We start from the raw sequence: 20,466 nt of genomic DNA on the forward strand, positions 1-20,466 counted from the left end.
ATGAGATGAGCAGAGATGGTGAGCAGCACATGGCACCGCTTTGTACTTTGGAAGTGCAAAACAAGACATGTCAGAGCAGGGTTTCCAAGGAGGCCTCTCTGTGAGCGGCGTGCATGCTGCTCAAAACCGCGAGATCTTATCAGTGGTACATTTCCCTTCCTACTGCTGGCTCTTGCCTCCTGCTAATTAAACCCACTTGTTCTGTCTTGTCAGCAAGCTGTGCAGCACCTGGGCCTTGTTCCATGCTTGAGCAGCACCCGAAGGTCCTGCCTGGTGTCTCCCTGGTGGGGAAATAGTCATGGGCAGGGACTGGGGGAGATCCCAGCAGTGGGACGTCGTGGGTCTCATCCTGAACTGTTCCTGGAGGGGAAGGCGTCACTTAAGATGGTGTTTTGGAGGTAGACGAGTACCAGAAAATGCAGGAAGGTGGGATCAGTTGTCAGGAATCTTCCCTCTGGTCTGTTAGCTGCATTCACTGCTCACTACCAGCTTGGTGCTTCCCCCCCACCATGCACATGGATGGTTCGGAGATCGGGGATTAGGGTGAGATGGCAGGCTCCTGCATGCTGCGAGATGTGAGGCTGCTGGACCTGGCGGTAAGTCCCCACGGCGCAGGACTCCATCTAAGTGGGTCATCTACACCCTTCGCAGTCAGCAGTGAGAAATAACTGTCCTAGCGGTGATTTGCCTGCACTGTCTCTGCACAGGCAGAGATGACACATAGCCAATGGCATCCATTTCAAGAGCTGACACATCTGCACAGTCCACATCTGGATATGCTGATGAAGCTCTCAAAGGAGGTGCTCACTAAGTGGTGTCTGAAAGGGGCTCCAAAGGCCCCCGGCACAGTACCTCCCCTGGAGGAGGCCCGGAGCAGGCTCTCCTGGTGCAGGAGCCACGAGCACAAAGGGAGCAACACGCTGGCTGTGAAATGCCAGATGCCGTCCCCACCCCCAGTGGGGGGGCACCAGCAGCGGGACTGGGCGTTGTTGCCACACCCGAGGCTGTGGGGAAGCAGGACCCGTCCCCAGCCACTCAGCAGTGGTACGAGGTCTGTGCCACCCCTCTTGGTTTTGGGATCAGCAAACCTTGCTCTGCAGTGGGTCAAGCTTTGAACAGGGCTGGGGAGCAAGGACAGACATGCCCCCAGGGTGGCTGGGTGGCTTTCCCCCGAGCATTGCTAGCACAGTGCAGTCTGATGAATGAGGTGATCATCGCCAAAGACACAGCAAGGCAGGCAGTAGGCAGAGCGAGACACAGTGTGCATCTGTGTGCGCTCAGCGATGGCAGTACCCTGCTTTGCTACAGCATTACGCTGCTAACTCCTGTAGCCCTGGATCATATCAACCTCTGATGCCCCTCTCCCTGCTCACGCCACCCCTGCAGCCCGTGCCCTGGGCCCGCTGCAGGCAGGGCTCGGCCTGCATTTGCAGCAGTGGGTGGTTTTCAGCACGCTGGGCCGTGGCGGTGGGGGGCTGAGGTTTGCTCAGCCAGACGGACGGTGCGCAGCATCCCTGGGGCAGAGCCGAGCTGCCCCTTGTGCCCGGTGGTTTCCAGAGTGGGAGAGAAGGGGGGAAAAAAACCACCGGCTTTCCCAGGAGCAGGCTTGCTCGCCCCGCGCGGGGTGCTGCGGGCTGGTGCTGACCCCAGACCCCCATCCCGGCGGGCTGCGGGGCTCTGAGGGACCCTGGAGCGCGGAGGGGTGATGCCGTGGGGGGGATGCGGGGGACAGCCCGGCCGCTCCCCCTTCGCCCCCGCATCACCCCCGCTGCCTCATCAATAGGCAGCAAACCCCGTTCCCGCACCGTTGCCATGGAAACCGGCGGAGCCGCCGCTATTGGCGGCCCGGGGCGCGGCGCGGCCCCCCCGGGGTGCGCGGCCCGGCTTAATATTGATGTCTGGGCAGCGTCTACGCCGGGGGCTGCCCGGAGCCACGGAGAAGGGCTGGCAGCTCCCCCGGCCCCTCCGCTACGGCATCCCGGTCCGGGCGGGCGGCGGGCATGGGGCCGGGGGCGGCGGGGGGCTGAGGGCAGCCTTTGTACAGTGTGTGTGTGGGGGGGCGGCAGCCGCCCGCCCGCCGAGCCGGCGGATCCAGGCGGGGATGGAGCCTCCCCCGGCGCAGGGATGCTGCTGCCGCCGCCGTCGTTCCCGCCGGGAGGGAGCGCGGCCCGGGCTGCTCCCGCCGCCGCGGCTCTGATGCCTTCGGGCGTTCCGTGCCGGCTGCCGGAGCCACGGGGAGCCCTCGCCGCCCGCGGGTGAGCCCAGCGCCCTGCCCCAGCCATGCAGCAGCCGGAGCGGGGGGTGCCCGGCGCCGACCCGCCGCAGCCGGCAGCGGGGCTGAGCCGTGCCCCGGCAGCGGGCGATGCCGCCCCCGCGGCCTCCGCCTGCCCGGACCCGGACACGCGTGAAGGCGGCGGGGGCGGCAGTGCCAGGGCGAGCTGCCGGCTGTCCCCGGGGCCGGAGGGAGCCGGAGCACCCCAGCCCCGGGAAGAGTCGCCGGGGACCCTCCGCGGCACCCCTCTGGACCCCCAGCGGGTTCGCTCCGCACCGGAGCTCGTTAGGCCGCTGCGAGCGATGGACGGGCTCGGAGGCGGCCGGACAGACAGACTCCCCCAGGTAAGGCGGCTGCCGGGGCGCGTCTGCTGGCAGGCGGGGTGCGGCGGTGCGTATTTGGGGGGGAGAGGTGTCGGGGGGATGTTACCTTGGTGCAAGACGGGCACGGGAAATTGCTGCGGTTGAGCCCCGCGCAAAACCTTCCCTGCGGGGCCGGCAGCTGCCAGAGCCGCTGCCACACGCCAGCGTGCGAGAGGAGCTGCTGCCCTCGCTGCCTTTCCGCGGGGGTTTCGAGCTGCCTCCCCCCTGGCTGGGCCGGAGCTGGCGCGGGGTCTCGCCGGAGCCCTGACGAGGCCGGTGCTGGGCAGAGCCCACCTGGTGCAGATGCAGTCCCTGCACCAGGAAAGGCTGAGCTGTCCCTGTGGCGTCTCCTCGCTCCGGCAGCCTGAATGGCTCTGCAGGTAGTGACAGGGACATGAGTCACTGCCACCCCCTCCCAGAGCATCCCCTCTCTGCTCAGGGTGGCCTGGGAGGGCCTGGGGCACCTGCACTGCAGGGGGAACCTGTCCCTGCAGACGGCACCGGAGCACCTCGAGGCAACGCGATGCCTGGCCCCTTGCAGCATCTCTCTAAAAACAGGCCAAAAGACTCCCTTAGAGTCTCACTTCCTTGATCCAGGCCACAAAAGTTCATCAGCTCGTCCTGCGTAGGACAGCCTGCCCTCCTTTCCCATGGGTAAAATCAGCCATCTTCCTGGGATCCCTGGGATCTGGGATAGCTCTGCGGTGCTTTTAAAATAGGAGAGAAATCGGCTCTCGGCCCGTTCTTGAGCACAGGGGAGAAGAGCTAAGCAGAGCTGATCAGGGTTTAGGAGGAGGTTTTCAAGCCAAGCCTGTGCTGTGTTGCTGAGCCCGGCTGGAGAGTGGGCTGGACTGGCCCGCGGGAGGAACGGTGATGCTGGAAGCCCCGCCAAGAGCGAAAACGGTTTCACTCAAGCAGCTTCTTATGAGTCTTTTTTTGAAAGGGTGTTTATCGTGATGCTTTGGGAAAGGCCACATTGAACCACGCAGTCCTTGGTCTGCCTCTGACCACAGCCCCTGGCCGTTCCAGAAGCACCTCAGGCAAAATGGAGCGGGCGGGGAGGGGGGGGGAAGGGGCAGCAGAATGGGAAGGATTTCTGCTCCCACCCCTCTTTTCTATCGATCCCAAGAGTCAAATCAGTTGTGCCAAACTTACTGTCTTCTCTCCCTTTGGGAAAGCCAGCTGGCAAGGGGTGGGCAGGGGCTGTGTCTTGGTGGGGGAGCCTGGGTGGAAAGGCTGGGAGTGGCAGGGGGGCAGGTGGCTGCTTCAAAGGGGTGTTTGTGGGTGCTCCACAACTGAACAGCATCCTGTGGGGTGCGGGCTGTGCACCCAGCTCTAGCTGATCCCTGCAGTGGGTCTCCCATGTACCAGCTTTGTATATGGGGGCAGGGAGTGGGGTGGTCAGGACCCTGCTTGGTTTCTAAGGTGGTGACTGCTGAGCACCTGCCATCTCCTTTCCCTTGGTCCTTCAGCTGGTTTGAGTGTTTCCCTGTAATCCTGGAGGCTCCTGGCTTGATGGATGACTAATATTTCCCTTCCCACTCCCACGGGGCTGTGGCAGGACTGTGGTAGTATCACCATAGTACAAGTGTACCAGGGCAGTGCCATGGTGGTACCTGATGGTCCTGTGATGGTATCAAAGCAATGGTACGGTGGTACCTGGTGGTACTCTGGTCTACTGTGGTAGTGCCACAGTAGTGCCGTGATGTTACTGTGGTGGTACTGGTTAACTTGTCTTTCCCTAGAAAACAAAGAAATCCGGCATTTCCTCCTGAAGTCAAGAGACCTCAGTGATGCAAAAGGCTTCCAGTTCAGACCCAGGAGGGAGCTCAGCTCTGCTGTCCCTGGCAGAGCAAGTGCTGGTGCTGCTGGACTGTGGAAGCCACATCCTCAAACGCACTTCCTAGGGAGCAAGATGCTGTGTTACAGCTGGGGACAAGAGGACACTTACATAGCTCCCCTCCAAAAGCATGGCTTTTCCCGGCCAGGCTGGGACAAGCACTCCAGATGCCGTGTGTCCTGCTGCTGGAGCTGGGCTTCCTTTAGGACACTCGTCCTTGGGATGTCAGAGCTGCATTATGCAAACGGGACAGCTGCCTCCCAGGGAGCCATCTCCTAGTGCAGGGAAGAGCCTCCTGAGGGCTCATTGCTGACAGAGTTGATTAAAGATGTGGATTTTATGATGAAGCTCTTGCCGTGTGTCCCAGCCGCTGCCACTATTGCTCTGTTGTTCCCTCAGGGACAGTTTATGGGCAGATGTTAAGACTATCCATAGGCCAAGTTAATCTCGGCTTTCTTGCTCAGGTCCCTCCTAAGTGCTGAGGGTGGAGAGCTGTTGCCCTCCTCCCGTTTGGGAGCTGGCAGGGATCTCTGGGGTTAGGGAGGTGTGTTGGGGGACACACCTGGAGCCTCCCCTCCAGTCCCTGCCGTGAGCAGGGCTGGCTCCAGAGCTGGAAGAGGTGAGTGGCGAATATCCCCGAGGGCTGGCATCCCACCACCTCTCTAACCCTGCCCTGAAGCTGCAGCACTCTTGTGGAGAAGAACGTTCTCCGTAGGTCTGGTCGGAATTGCTGCAACTCATGCCCATGTCCTTCCACCCATTTGCTGTGTGTCTTTGTATCCTGCAATGCACTGCAGGGTTTCCCAGCTCCTCTGCAGAGCAACGGCACAGACATGTGTCTCACCATGTTACTAATGCTACGTGGGGGCTTGCTCTCACAAATGGATTCTTGGTCCTGGGCCTTTGAAATCGCTCTGGTCTTGCTCTCCAAAATTTCTGCGTGGACACAGGAGGTAAGAAATTACTTTCCTGCTGAGAATCTCCAGGCACTGCAGGTGTAGGATCCCAGTCAGAATAATGAATATCAGAGAAGGAGAAAAACGTTTGTGCAGGAAGAATGGGGTTAAAGTGGCACAGATACAGTCTGGCTGGAAATTGGAAAGTTCCCATAATGCTGTCAGAAGGATTTTAGAGCACTTCCCACAAGAGCTCAGTTGTCTGCATTCTCTTATGGAATGCTGCTCCAGTGGGACCTGCTTTGGCCCTGGAAACTAGGGATGGTTTGGGAGTGGGTTGCTGAAGTGAAGGCTCTCTCCTGGTGTCTGAAATTGGAGGAGGGGAGAGGAGCAAGGCCATTCACTTTCTGCATATTCCCTGCATCCTTCCCTTCCAGGATTACTTGTCCCCCCAAGCTCCCCACCTGCACCTACAGAAGAGGTGAGCTCAGTGGCTGACCTCATCCCTATTCTGGCATCCCATGAACCGCACAAGCAAGGAACACAGCTAGGGTGCTTGGAGTTGGCTATCGTCACTATTTCTCAGTCTCAAGAGGTTGCATTGGATTTGAATTTCTTAAAAGCACAGCTTCAGCTTCCCTTGAGGTCATATGGAGCTCAGAATATTCAATAAATCTGCAAAACCCAACTGAAAATGCTTAAACCAAGGAGCTCCCCAGGCAGTAGGAATTTAAATATCCACAAAAGAGCCTGTTGCACCCAGTGGGGCTTAATAACACAAAGCACAGATACAGGAGGAGTTATAAAATGCTGGTAAAGATCCTCCATGTCAGGTGTTCAGGCCAAGCTGCTCAGTGTCTTTTGCAGTGATTCATGACATTTCAAGAGCTTCAGATTTTCCATTGGCAAAGATGGAAAACTATTCATTTAATGTCTGAGGGTGTGCAGAGCTGTACCCTTCACTAGAAAGGGTAGGTCAGCAGAATAAAAGATGGCAGTAGGGGGAGAAGGTCTTCCTGGGCAATGAAGCCAGTTCTTGCTGTTACAGACACCATTTCCTGCAATCCCAATTAGAAAAAGATCGTACTCCATCATGCTCAAAATCTGAGTAAATTAATTTTTCTTGTCTTGGCAATGCTCAGCCTCACGCCGATGACTTAGTGCCGTTTTCTGCAAGCACTGTGAATGTACGGCCAACCTCAGATAGCTGCCTGCCATGGGGAGCCAGTGCAACTTCATTTGTAGGAATCAGTGGAAGAAAAAGCAAAGTGAGACTGTATGAAGGGGAAGGTAATTTTAATTTTAACTATCTTTCCAAGTAAGCTCGTACTCTCTGTACAAAGACATGTCCAAATGGCTTGGCCAGGTCACTTGTGTGGGACGTGGAGGACGAGGGACACCAGCCATTGCCTCCTTACTGCGTCTTTGGCTCCTCTGGATTGGTGATGACGAACTGATTTTGGGACAGGGCTGTCACACCGTTTTGGTGTTGGCCATTACTGCACTGTGATCTTTCACCTCAGCATCTTTCTTATTTCATCCTCGGCAAATTTTTGGCGAGGAGACTCGCCAACGTCTTTGCTTTCTTGTTTTGGGTGTCCTATGGCTGTAGTCTTCCTTCCTGCTGGAATAACGTGAACAGAAATGGCATGTGCAACACTGGCAGCCTTGTTGCCCTCCTCCTGCTGTGAGTGCTGGCTTTGTGCATCCCAGCCATCTGCTTGGCAGTTCTGGGAAAATACCTTTTTGGGCATCAGCTTGTAAGTCTTCTGCTGCTCTTGCCATTCACGTTTCCGTATTGACCACTGAACAGCACCTCTGGCTCTTGTGAGTGGTGTAAGCGGATGATTTTTTTTCCCCTCCATCTCTTAGCTACTTATTAAAGCCATTGGAGATTTGGGGCTTCTCAGTCCAGGACAAAATCCTATATTGCACCAGATGAGTCCTTGCTTTACCGAGAGGAGTAAGCAATGCCGTTCCCAACATGCCAGAGCCTGGGCAACTGGAACAGGTTTTAAGCCAATGTGACCCAAGTAGAAAAAGTGCTCTTGGCCCCTGGGAAACTGCAAGTAATCTGGAAAACAGGAAGAGGTGGGGAAGAACCATGGAGCAGATATCTGGGCACAAACCAAGCTGTGCATACAAAATCTGCCACTCTAGCTCCCTGATGTATCTTTCAAGGTGGAAGAGCACATCTGCCTCTTCAAAGCTGAACATGGTACGTAATCCAGTCTCTCCACTCAATACAAGCAAACTTGTGAGACCACAGATACGGTTGCTGAGGCTCTGAGATGGGAAGGAGACCTGGCATTCACTTTTCAAGCTATAATCCTGTTAGATGGCAGTGGCACTTCCGTATGGGTAGGGGATTTACTGAACTGCAGCTCAGTGGCTTTCCAGGGCGAAGCCCTGCCGCAGCCCGGGGCCACGTGCTGTGCACAGGCGCTTTGTTCTCAAGTGCATTCATCAGTACCAAAGCCTTTCTAGGGAGTGTTCCTTTGGATTAGAGTTTCTGTTACAAGAAAGATGAGATATCAGAGAGCAATCGTCCCCGCTCCAGCCACCAAAATACCAAACCTGGAAAGAGCTAAATTTTATCATTCTTCCCCAGGGTTTTGTTTTTTTTTTTTTTTCATGCTTACAGAATAGAATTATCTGACACATTGCATCCAAAAAGAGTCCAGATGCTCCACAAAGGCCTTGGGGTAGCCTGGGCCTGAGCCTGCAGTGCTGGGAGCTGCAGGCTGGCCTTTGCTCAGAGCTGAAGAATAAAAAGCCCCAAAAATTTCTATAGGAAGCCAATACCCATGTTTGAGCTCAAATGATTGGCAATACGCATGGGTGCGCAAGAAGCAGAGGTTGCGAAGTCTTTCTGTGTTTGCACTGAAGATGTTAACACATTTACTTCCCACTTCTACGTTTTGGGTTTTTTCTAGTGCAAATACTGTTGCCTGAGCTTGCTTCTCTGCAGATTCAATGACTTGCTCAGCAGCACCCAGAAAATTTTGCAATGTCTGTCTTGGCTCCTGGCCAGACACCTGAATTTTACAACCAAACTAGGTTTTATGGTATATAGCCTGGCTTTCGTGTATTTCCAAGCTGTGCAATGAAGCAGAGATGCTGTCAGTGTCCCCTGACTGTGGTGGGGATGGAGCACAGGCCTGCTTTGCCAGAGAGGGGCTAGGCCAAATCTTTCTGAAAGCTGATAAGAGACAAAGGAGAAGCTTGTACATTGGTGTTAAAATGGTAGCTGGTAGAACAGGCTCTGTGCATCTTTCTTGTCCTGTGAAACACAGACATCTTTCTCACAAAGTGTCTAGGTGAGAGAAGACCCTACAAGGGACACTGGGGTCGCGAGGGCTCACAGAGTGACCCAAAGGCAGGGAAGCGATGTTGTTGTACTTGAGGAGCTTGCTTTGCACAGCCCTGTGCTGCAGGTTGTCTGGTAACCAAGATGGATCATATCCCAGGAATCAACAGCTGCAATTTCTGGCTGCATACATCCTGGCTTTGCAAAACAGTTTGTGTTTAGCATGGAGAGAGGTTGGGTCACAGCTGGGGAAAGCCTGTCCAGGGCCACACACGCCTTGTCATGCTCCCGCTTTAGGGAGGTAACAGCCAGCTGGAAGGAGTATGGCTTACAGGTCTCCGTACCACACTGGAGAGCAGGGTGAAGAGCAGATTGATGACTGATGATACCAGCAGTTGTTCGGCCACATGAACACCTGCACCCTGGGCAGGACCCCTCCCCTGCAAGAGTCCCCATGGGGTCCACCCCTGGGAGGACTTCTTGCTGTGGGTCTCTGCGCTGGGCTCCACAGCACGGGGACAGGCTGGCCTTGGGGGAAAGGAAAGGATTTCTGCAAATCCTCTGTCCCTCTCAACTGACTGCCCTGTTTTATGTCTGATTGTGAAAGATGAAGAAATGCATGCGCAGTACGTCAGGAGCGGTTCAGAGCTGCCTTTCCAGCAGCCATGTGGTATTTCTGTGTTGTTTTCTCTTGTCTGCTTGCAAAACCTCTTGTACTTTGGATTTGCTGTTAAAGCTGAGAAATTGTGCTGAATTGCGCGCTGGACCCGGCTGCAGCCTTGGATTTTGGAGTGCTGCTGCTCTGCCCCTGCCCTGAGAGTTTATTTTCCACTCACATTCCTCCTTGTCTCAGTTTTGCAGGAACATTAATTTCTCCCTGGTTGGGGAGACTGGAGAAGCTGAGCTCATCAGAGGACAGCCGAGCCAGGGCGGTCAGGACTACTGAGCTGATTTTTCTCCTCCTGGAGTAGCTGGGTTTGTTTTCCTGGGACCAATGACGGTGCTTTCATAAGAGGCTTTAAAGATAGAGAGGACCTGAATTTGTGAGACTCCAATTTTAGCTACATATCTCATTTTAAACACACTGTGTGGAGCATATGAAGAGCTGGCAGCGGTCACAGGGTGTGCAAGACGGAATACTTGGGGAAGTGTGAGAAAGATCAAATATACAGTGAATGTTCCCTTGAATATTCCCGTAATATCTTGCGATTTGTGGCTCCAGCACTTCCCATGCTGGAGGCAGTATCTTTGAAGTTAATAGCCTCGGATGGATTTTTTCTTCCGTGAATTTGTTACATGGGGTGATAGCAATCAGATAAATGAGGAAATCGCATAAATAAGGGCAAGTAGTAGGCTGGAAGAGGGACGGGCAGCGGGAGAAAATGCTGACTCATGGAAATGGGAGTTGGTAACGCGCAGGGCAAGGAGCTGGTGGGGAAGTGCCATGAAGTCAGTGGAAGAACAGAGATGTTTGTGTCTGAAACCAGGAACCTGGCTCAAAATGAAGGAAGCAGAACAAGTGCTGAGGGACACAGACTGCCTATCAAAGGAGTGGCAGAATAACCATGACTGCATCCCAGGCGTGTCTCTTACTTCTCCCATACCTTTAACAAAAATGTCCCTTTTACCCACACTGGGGCGATGCTCGCTGCGGTGTGAGGCGAGCTCGCTGTGCCAACAGCGGCAGTGGATGGGTTTTGCTCTTGCTCACTGACCGAACAGGAGGTGATGCTATTTTTGTCTTGCTTTTGACATGCAGAGAGGGCACTGCAGAAGAACAGCCTATGGAAAATAACTTTGTTCTGTGAGAGAGCCGATTCCCTTGAAACCGGATGGAAGAGGAGAAAATGGATTGGCAATGACAGGTTTCATTTCCAAGTGGTGAGGATTGAGAAGTTAAGGAAACTAATTACCAAAGTCAGCTGGAACGAACAGCTAAAGGGCTTTGACATGGTGGAGGCTTGGTGACAATGATTTCAAATGAAAGAGAAGTGGTGGGTTTAATATATCCGTGATAGCAGGAGAGCTGGTATAGTTTCACCTAGGAAATAGGTCGGCGAAGTGTCTGCAAAGGGGGGATTGGTTTTCAGAGACGGCTTTTGCAAAGCAAACAATATCTGCTGGAGATGGGGAAGTCACTGCAGGGATATCTTGAACTTGTATATATTTTAAAATCAGCCATGAGACTGCCTGTTTCCAGAGGCCACCTGAGACCTCCTGCTCATGGGGCCACCTGATAAATTCCTCCTCGCCATCTGGCTCTCTGCAGGGATTTTCAAACAAGGCTGGCCTTAGCCTTCTGCAGGTTCCCCGGGGCTGGCGTGGGGAAAGCCCTCCTGGCTGGTCCATGCCAGGCAGTGCTGCGAGGCACTGGCAGCCCGAGCCGCATTGCAGAGCAGCCGCTGCAGGCAGCGTCTGTCATCCTCACTGTGGTTTGATTTACTGTTACCTAAATGGCTTCCTGCAAGTTTTCCGCAGGACTTTAAAGACTGCGCTGGATGCTGGATGCTCCAGGGGGATTTTGACTGTGTGACCCATTTAGCAGCCTGGTTGGGCACCTCTCCCTGCAAAAAGCTGCTGCAGCTCTCTATTGCTTTTTGAAGTTTTTGGGTGAAAAAGCAGCAGCTTCTTGCAGCTGCCCTGCTCAGGCTTTTCTTTGCTCATTCTCACTGCATCCTGAAGAAACTGTATTTTGGGCTCTACCTGCCAAAAGAGGCGACAGATGATGACAATTTCCCTGTAACGGGAGGCTTCAAAGCCGCAGTCTGCTCTCCTCCTTCAGCAACCCTGCTGCTCTTCTCCTGCCTTGCTCTGGTTTTAGAAACTTTACCCCATGGCCAAAGAACGTGTCACTTGGGTTAATTTTTTAGTGGCCAAGGATGCTCTTGATCTGGGGGACGTGACTTCCTGGAGGCCCTTCCTGCTGCCCCATGGTGTCAGCTCTGCCTCAGCTCTTGCCGACTCCAGCTCACTGAACACCTCCCTGACTGAGGGATGCTTTTGGATTTCAGCTCCTGCCAGCACTTCTGCTTGCCTTTATCAAGAAGAGTTGCTTTGGGCGCAGCCTCTGTGCCTCTTCTCCCTGCTGATTTCCGCAGCCCCCTTCAAAAAGCACAGTCCACGGGGCCACGAGCGTGGCCTGTAGCAAGGCTGCACCGTGCAGCGCAGGAATCCTGAGGAACAGTGGGGCGGTTAATAAATTAAAAGCTATTTCATTATAGGAAATGAATGTTTAATGAGTGTGGGATGACGTCTAGACAGTCCTTCGGTTCCAGGCTCTACATGGTCTTGGAGGAGAGTTCAGCCGACGCAGCCGGCACTGGCTCGCCGCCCGGGGGGAGGTTTGGCAAAGCTTTCCTGGGCAGAGAGGTCCCTGCGTGGGACAGACATCCTGGCACGGCAAGGATCTCCTGCCTCCATGTCTTCTCGCTGCAGATGCCCCTTGTGCCTCTCCTGGCAAAGCCCCAAGGAGCTGTGGCTGCAGTGGGATGTGCTGGCAGTGGGGAGGCTTGGCTGCATGCCTGGCCCCAGCCTGGACCGCACAGCCGCTCTCTCCTGCTCCATGGCACCTCACCCGGGGGTCCCGCAACACCCAGGGAACTGGAAAGGTCTCTGTGTGGTCTAGGACATCCCAGTCTTTCTCATGGGCTCTGGAGTAGTGGCAGGAAACCTGGGCTGAGCTGGGGACAGCCCGATAGGATGAGTGGTTGTGAGTCTTTGCATCCTGCCCCAATGAAGATGTTGTTTTATAGCTACAGAAAGTGGGTTTCAAATACAGAAATTTGGATGCAAGTCCCCAAAAGATCCCCGTGCCATGCTGGAAGTGCTAGTTGTCCCCTGCAGAGACCTGGTGCTGACGACATCAGGAGAGGCAGGGGCACATCAGCTCCTCTGCAGAAGCTCTCCAGCTCCTATCCCAAGTGAAGAGTTCACTGGCTGAGTTTGCTCAGCCTGTCTCAGTGCATGCAAGCACAGACAAGAAGGTTGAGGCTTTGAGCAAGAGGCAGTGGCAAGAAGATGGAAATAATGTATTTTGACTTCACCCCAGGGGCCGCCTGCTTGTCTCTGGGGATGGCGGCAGTCAACCAGTCCAAAGTGCTGCCAGGCGTGGCACGGGAGATGCTGATAGGATCCCCCTCCTCTGCTGTGCACCCACCCCGCTCTGTGTCCCCCCCAGCACCCACAGCATTCCCTGCACGGGTGCTGAGCCCAAGGAAGTGCTTTGCTGTTCCTGGAGCTGGCAATAAGGAAGCATTCTCGGGGGGACCTTGCTGTCCCTGTAAAGCAGCAGGGATGGGACCGATGCCACAGGATCTGGTACTGGGTTTCTGGGCCCAGACCACTACACCGAGCAGGGTGCTTGGCTGCCAGGGGAGCTCCCCAGCTCCTCCAGGCCGCTGATTTGGGGAAGCTCCTTCGTTCCTGGGCCTGCCCTGAGCATCCTTGGGAGCAGCCCGGAGTTGTTGGAGAGCAGGAGAGGGCACCCAGGCACCTGGGGGTTGCTGTGGGGCGATGTGCCTGGTGACTGTGGCGGTAACTGCGCCTTTGTGCCTAGGGAAAAAAAAAAAAAAAAAGAATAGAGGAAAATAAATGTAGTTTTGCTTTCCAGCAAGTGGAAAGTGATACAACCTCTTCCCATGGGGCATTTCACTCCAGCTTTCTCAAACCCTGGAATTTCTGCAGGGTGGATGCCTGCAAACCACTCTGCCCAAGGCCTGTCAACTCATGGCACCTACCATCCCCTTCTGGTGTCTCAGAGGGCTGGTAGGACCTGGGAACACTGTGTGAGGCCAGAAGGGAGGGCTGGGTGTTATCTTTTGAGGGTGCTTTTTTTTTTGGTTTTCAATCTCTTTCAGTTGTGTTTCCCTCCCTGCTCTGCCAAGGCGTTTCCATGCAGGCATGAGAGGCTGGGAGAGCCATGGCACGGGCAGGACGGCCACTCCAGGGGATTCGATGGGCTGGACTTTGTGGCATTGGCCTCCTGCCCTTTTTCTGCAATAGCCATGAGTGAGAAGCCAAAATATAGTATCGGTCAAAGGCATGGTGAGTTTTAGCCAGTCTCAGACCTCACAGAGCTTAGTGACACCCTAGTGCTGTGAGCTGCCTCTCTGACTTCTTGATACCAAAAAAGCTTGGACAGCATTTCTTTGGTGGCCTGAAGGATGTTTTACTCATAGCCTTGGCTTGCGAAGTACAGAAGCAGAGCTCTGCACTGGGGAAGGTCACAGCCGTTCAGCAGCACCAGCAACGACTTGCCGGGCACTGGGAGCACGTCCTGCAAGGCTTGCCTGGCTGCTGGGAAAACATCTGGCCAGGTCTTCCCGAGGTGCGCAGCTTGCTGCTGCCATATGGCAGCTGTGAAGCAATAGCTTGGCTATGAGATGTGCTAATGCACAAAAATACTCTCTGGGAGCCTGCTTCAGCAGCGAGCCTGTGGCGAGCTGCTCTGAGCAGGAAGCAGTAACCACAAAGCTATATATACAGCTCCTGGCAGAGCTGCTGCTGCTTTTGATGTGACAAAATTAAGGTGGTGTTTTGCAAAGAAATCCAGCACATCGCCTTCTTCAGGAGCCGAGGCTGACACTGAGAGGGCAGACCCTGGGGCCTGGACGCTGGGCGGGCTCCTGGGCCAAACCAGGGGAGCTGGCAAGGGGAGACAGGCAAGGAGCTCTCGTCACCTCTGAAAGCCGTGTGCTGCTGGAGGCAGCCTCCTCCATGAACCATGGGGAGCCGTGCACGTGTCTGGGGTGTCACGGCTTGTGCTCTGCCTGCCTGGCTTTTGCTGGCCCTTGAGTGGGTTTAGATGGTACCATGGCAAAATGCAAGTGTCTGGGGATGAACGTGAGGGTCTGGGCATGATGAAAGCATCCTTAAAACTACAGAGACAGTAGCTGTCACCCACAGGTGATGCAGCCCAGCCCCAAAGGCCACTTGTCCCCTAAAGGACACGCAGCCCCTTGCCTCCTGAAATGAGCCTCCACATTCCACCCTGCCCCTTCGCTGCCTGCACCCCGCTCCTGCCAGCGTCCCTGCACAGCCAGGCTGGGCTCGCTGTGGGTGCAGGGTGGGCATGCAGCTGCAGTCCCTCTCCCCCTTGCCCTGGGCAGGCAAAGCCCTGCCTTGCCTCTCCCGCGCTGTTTTGCAGAACGGGACTGATTACGGCTTCCTCGTGAGCCAGAACACAAAGCTCCTGAGCGCGCTGGAGGACCTGCGGCACCGCTGCTCCAGCCTGGCCGAGGAGAACAGCTTGCTGGTGAGCAGAGGATGTGGCCCCATCCCGTGTCCCGGCCGGGTGCTGGGAGCACGGGTGCTCCATGGGGAGGGAGTCCCGGCTGGGGAGAGCTGCCGTCTGCTGCCAACTCCACGAGAAGCCGGCACACAGGATCGGCTGGGCAGGGCTGGGGGGAAAGAGGGTCTGGGTGCTTTAGGTCTCCTGGGTGCTTTCTCACTGCACCTGTCGTTGGCTCAAGCAGAACCCCTTCCTTGCAAGGCAAAGCGGAGCCTGGATCCTCTGCTACCCTCTGCCATCTTTGTCTGGTGCTACTTGCCTGCTGGAAACCGTAAGAGGCTGTAACGCAGCTGCCTGCGAGAGCAGGCAGAGAGCAAGGCAGCGTCGAGCTGACAGCAGGGGAGGGGGAAGTCGCACTTCTTTCCTCTTTAATTAGAAAAGCAGAAACACTGATTCACTCAGCCTCGACTTTGGGTGATGGTGCAGCACTGCCCCCTGCTCCCATGGGAGCTCGGCACCTGGCTGCACCCCCAGCACCTAGAGCCAAGCCAGGCTGCCACAGCCTGTGCTGCCCGTTCTGCCCCGCTCCCCCATCCCTGGCTTCCCAGGCCCATGGTGGGCAGCCAGGACCCTCGGGAAGTACGACAAGGGAATATTCCCCTCCTGCATCCTCCCTGGAGAGCATCAGCCCCTTGCACAGCCCCGTGGCGTGGGGATATGGCAACCCCAGGCCCCTGAAAATGTGATTGCTTGGCATTTCAGGTTTATATCACCAAATTCAAAATGCATATTTTAGATAATTTTCTTACACTAAAAGCATAAATCCAGTATGACCTGCATGCTGCGGAGTTACCCCTTATCAGTCATCTGGATTTTAGCAAGGCACTATCATATAAACTCTCATCAAATCTTACTCTCAAAAATCTGCCTCAGTCTTCCGGCTGAAGAAAAGCAGTGAAAGCAGCAAGTGCCCATGGTGGGATCTCACAGGGGTAGGGAGGAAAATAATTAGAAGGATCAGCTGACCTGACATTTTTGCTGATGTGAAAAGACAGCGCAACACATCTGGTTACGACCTTGAGAGAACGAGCCATCGGCAAGAGGCAGCTTATCGAAACGGACAGATAACAAATAAAAGGGGATTAAGAGCGAACAGAATCAATAGGAAGAAAAAGGAAATTTGTGTTGCAAACATCATAAAGTCCTTTGCCGCTTTCTCCCCGCTCCCCCCAACTCATGCTTCGGTGTCATGAGAAAAAGGACAAGGGCAAAGCTTGCAGTGGCAGTGCTGCACAAATCCGCGGCGATGTGTTAAGTCCTGTAACCCCAGGGAAATAAACTGGGAAGACTTTGGAAGAGAAAGCCCAAAGGGTGGGCAGCCAGGCCAGACTGATGCTGGAGACACGCCGAGTCCCAGCCGGCAAAGGCAGAGCCTGCAACGAGCATGTTGCGGACGGAGAGGGACCCTGCAGGATGGCCTGGGGTGGGGTGAGGGGCGTCTCACGGGGACCAAGAGGTCACATTAACGAAAGTACCGGGAAAAACACAGGTTTCAGTGACTGGAGAGGCAACAAGAGCAGAGGTCAGTATGTAACGGTTGGGACAGTTATAGGAGAACAGGCCAAGCCCTGGCTGGGAAAAGCTCTGTGGGAACAGGGCAGGTCAGGCAGGGCTGGGGACCTTGGCTTCCCCTAACACCCTGCGCGCAGCTTCGAGCTGAGCGGGGGCTTCACCTCGAACCTCTCTTTCTGTTATCCAGCGCAGGAGCTGCTTCCCCCAGACAGAGGAGAAGGTGAAGCACCTGAAGAGGAAGAACGCGGAGCTGGCAGTGATCGCCAAGCGCCTGGAGGAGAGAGCCCGGAAACTCCAGGAGGCAAACCTCAAAGTCGTGAGTGCGGGGGCTTGCCGCTGCTGGGCACGGCTGGGATGGGAAGCTGAGCTAGGAGAGCACCTCATCGCCAGGACTTCTCGCTTTCTACTTCTATTGAGCTAGAAAGTCCTTTTCTTCCCCCTTTTCTTAAACCTAGAGCAAACATGCTTTGCACATCAGCAGCAGGGCAAGAACCATGAAATCCAGCTATCACCAGCTGCTTCTGCTTGTGTGCAGGGAGCTAGCTTTGAGCAATTTCCTCCTGCTTGGTTTCTTGCTGTAAATGTGCTGACCTACCTTAAGGTGTTAGTTTAAGGTAATTAGCTCAGCTTTCCCGGGGCAAGTTGTGAAAATAATTCATCTGACTTCACCGAAAAGAAACAGGAAGTATTTGAATAAGAAAAGGAGTGCGGTAAAGAAAAACAGGAAGGGGTGAGAGACTCTGCTTTGCCTCATCTACACCTCGCTTGCGTTGCTGTGCAAGCCGCATGGTTTTTACTTTCTCCAACCCAACAGCAGCTTGTTGCAAACCCTATAGTATCTGACATGGTGCAGGAGTGGTGGGAGATGGCACACAATGTGGGAACTTGTGCACAAGCACTTGTATGAGCTTCCTAATTGCAGTGGAGTAAGGGAAAACCTTTCTTCTATTGGAAGGAAACCAGGGATTGTGATGGGGAATTCAAGCCCTTTAGGTCAGAAAGGAGGAAGTGAAAGATTTGCTGAAGAGAAGGTAGGGGATTTTCCTGGCACTGCCTGCCCTCTCTGTCCCCAGGCACCATGCTGCCCGTCTGTCACAGGGTTTTGGTATTTGCAAGGCAACCATTGCTGCCAGGTGGACTTGTCACATACTATGTTAAGATAAATCATTTGATATATATCCAACAGCTATGCAGACCCTTCAGCAACTATACAAATACTGTTTTGTTTTTTTCCTGGAGGCAGGACCAGACAGCTGCATGCCCAGAGAAGGGACTCTGAGGCACTGGGGTTAATCTGGCAGCAGTTGCCTTCAGTGCCTGGTACACAGGTCCTGTGGAGCCGGGGCCTGGCCCGCAGATTCTGCACGTGGGCGAGATGCTCGGGGAGGCCTGCAGAGGAAGAGTGTGCACAGAGGATGCCATGTTCCTGATCAGGCAGGGGATGGAGTTCCCCATTGCCAAATTGTCAGGCTTTGTACAGACAAAAATTGCTGGACATGGAGAGGCTGTGTTTGATAAATCCAGGGACTGGATGTGGCTTCACTGCCCAGAGGGTTGGGATGAGCAGCGGGGCGTGAACTGCCCCTTCCTCCAGCTCCACGGTGCTGGTACTCAGTGAGAGAGCTGGCCCCAGGGATGGGGGTGCGTGCTGAGAGCAGGCATCCCGGGGAGACTGAAGGCGAGCAGCCTCAGCTCCCGCCCAGAGCCTGTGCCCAGCCACCTTCCTGCCCCCCTCTGCTCTGCTCCCCCTCTAGCACCCTGCCATCCCCACCCTCGCTCTTCCCTCCTGCACAGGGAGCACGTGAAGCTGAACTGCTTCTCCTGCTCATCTCCCAGTCCTCCCCTGGCCACGCTGGCCCTTGCTGGGCTCTCTCTTGCCTGGGTCTTCCACCCATCCATGCTGAAGCCCTCTCTCTCACTGCCTAGAAACCCACAGAAGCTCCATTTCTCTTCCTGGCTTGGCCACCTCTGTCCTTGCTCCCATGCTGATCTTCCTTGCCATCCTCCCCTCCTCCTCTCCGCTGCCTTCCCCTGTCTTTCTGCCTTTGTTGTGTTTTTCTCTCCTCTCCCCACCCGCTGTTGCCCTGCCTGCAGCCCCTTGTGCTGACTATTGGCCCCATCCGCTGGGCACCTTCTCCTTCCCACCTCTTCTCTGATCCACTTCGCCATCCAGCACCTCCTCTCTCCGCTCATGTTTTTTGTACATCTGTCATGCTCTTCTGCTTGTGTGTCCTTTGGGGCTAGGCTGCATCTCTTCACAGTGCTCCCTTCCCAGTGGCTGTTGGGGTGCTGGTTAACGAACACCAGCTCATGTGGCTTTCTCCCTTGCTGCTCCCTCCGGTGTAGGTAACCGCTCCAGTGCCTCTGAAGGGCTCCAGCCTGGAGCTGTGTAAAAAAGCATTTGCCCGCCAGCGTGCCAAGGAGCTGACAGAGCAAGCCAGTGCTCTCCTGGCGAAAGACAAGCAGATCGAAGCTCTGCAGCAGGAGTGCCGGGAGCTGCAGGCTAAACTCATCGCAGGGAAGGTGAGACACTTTCTGGGACACCCCTCAGTGGCTGGGGACAAGCAGTGCAACAGCAGTGATGGGAACCAGGCTCCAGGAAGCAGCATGAGGACAATTAGTCCCAAATGCAGACTGGAAACAGAGGGCATCTGATGTGTGATTTGGATGGGGGATATTGGGTGACTGTGTGGCAGGCAGTGTCTGGACCCCTCCAGAACAGTGTGTTGGGGAACACTCCGATTGACCTTCTGTGAATTCATGGGTCTGAGCTGCCATTTTCAGAAGCGACTAAAACTCCCCCTCTGGAAAACCCCAATAAGCCACAAATACAGGATAACTTCTCACAGTGATGAGCTTCAAGCAAGAGGTAGAAGCAGGACCTCCTTTTAAAGTGTTTCTTTAAAAAGTACACCAGCTAAGCGTGTTCCCAGGAACCAGTCTAAATCCCTTGTCTTGAGCTGCAGCTTTCTGAGCACTCACAGCCACTGCAAGACTGGCGATAACTAGGTCCATCCTTTTATGACTGTGAGTTGAGGGTATAAATCACTAGGCAGGGGCAGGTGTTCACGAAACCAGTTACAATGCTGATGCCCGCACCTGGGCTGGTGACCTACGTTCCCCTCAGCACCAGCACAGAACGTGCTGATATAAATGATGGGATAAAAGGGGTAATTTAGCTCATCCCCAGGCAGATGTCTGAAACTGGTTGGAGGTGTTGCTCCCTCAGAACACTGTTTCTCTGCGATGGCTCTGAAAGGAGCCTCTGCAGACATCTGACGTTGGTGAAATTATTCCCACTCAAGGTGATGAAAGCAACCTGTTCTGGGCATATCAGGTACATCTTTTGTTTGTGAGCTAGACGTTTTCAGTTTAGGTCAGTTAATAAACTCTCCTGAGAAGCTCAGTAATGCTAGGGCTTGCACTGGATTCCCTGTTTTGCCAATGCAGATGTGGTCGAGCGCAACCCTACATTCCAGCACCCAGCTGAGTTGAATGAATACTTATATTTCTACCTACCCTACTTACATGACATTTAGGTGAAAAATACTCCCCGATGAAAGCAGCTTTATTTCTGTTCTTGACCTCCCCATACGTTCATTTGAACTATGGCTTTAAAGGTAGATGCTCAGTCTTTCCCTGATGTAGATCCCATCAGAACCAGAAGGATCAGGTGTTTGCTGTTTGTACAGCCTGCCCCACTGATCCCTGCTGGCATTAAACCACAAGAGAAAGTTATCCAGGTCTGACTGTACTCTACAGTGTGACCAAGAAGAAATTCCCTTCCTGTCCCCCTGATTTCTCACTGCAGACCCCCCCAGAAGTGGGAACAGGCCCCTTCAAGGGCAGTCTGAATTTCCTAGCAGAGCATGCCGGCAACCTGAATCTGCCAGGGACAGGAGAGCGACAAATTGTAGAGGAATGTGGCAAAGTTAGGTGAGCAAGATTCATTACTGGCCAAGGAAATGCACATGGAGCAATCCTC

At 54.7% G+C, this 20,466-nt stretch overlaps 1 protein-coding gene across 8 annotated transcripts in view; it reads left to right on the forward strand.

Moving 5' to 3' along the window:
• Positions 1-2,404: 2,404 nt before the first annotated feature.
• Positions 2,405-20,466, forward strand: part of TSPOAP1 (TSPO associated protein 1) — a 69,768-nt gene continuing 51,706 nt past the window's right edge. For 2 of the 8 annotated variants that reach the window (XM_064467612.1, XM_064467613.1), the window contains exons 1-3: positions 12,088-14,933; positions 16,669-16,797; positions 18,828-19,004. In XM_064467612.1, the coding sequence (XP_064323682.1) occupies positions 14,751-14,933; positions 16,669-16,797; positions 18,828-19,004 (489 nt within the window). In that variant the 5' untranslated portion in view covers positions 12,088-14,750. Of the gene's footprint in view, positions 2,617-12,087; positions 14,934-16,668; positions 16,798-18,827; positions 19,005-20,466 lie in introns of those variants that run through there. The other 6 variants (XM_064467610.1, XM_064467614.1, XM_064467618.1 and 3 more) reach the window with 5 other exon arrangements.

This window comes from Phalacrocorax carbo, chromosome 17 (genome assembly GCF_963921805.1).
Source record: "Phalacrocorax carbo chromosome 17, bPhaCar2.1, whole genome shotgun sequence".
Taxonomy (NCBI): domain Eukaryota; kingdom Metazoa; phylum Chordata; class Aves; order Suliformes; family Phalacrocoracidae; genus Phalacrocorax; species Phalacrocorax carbo.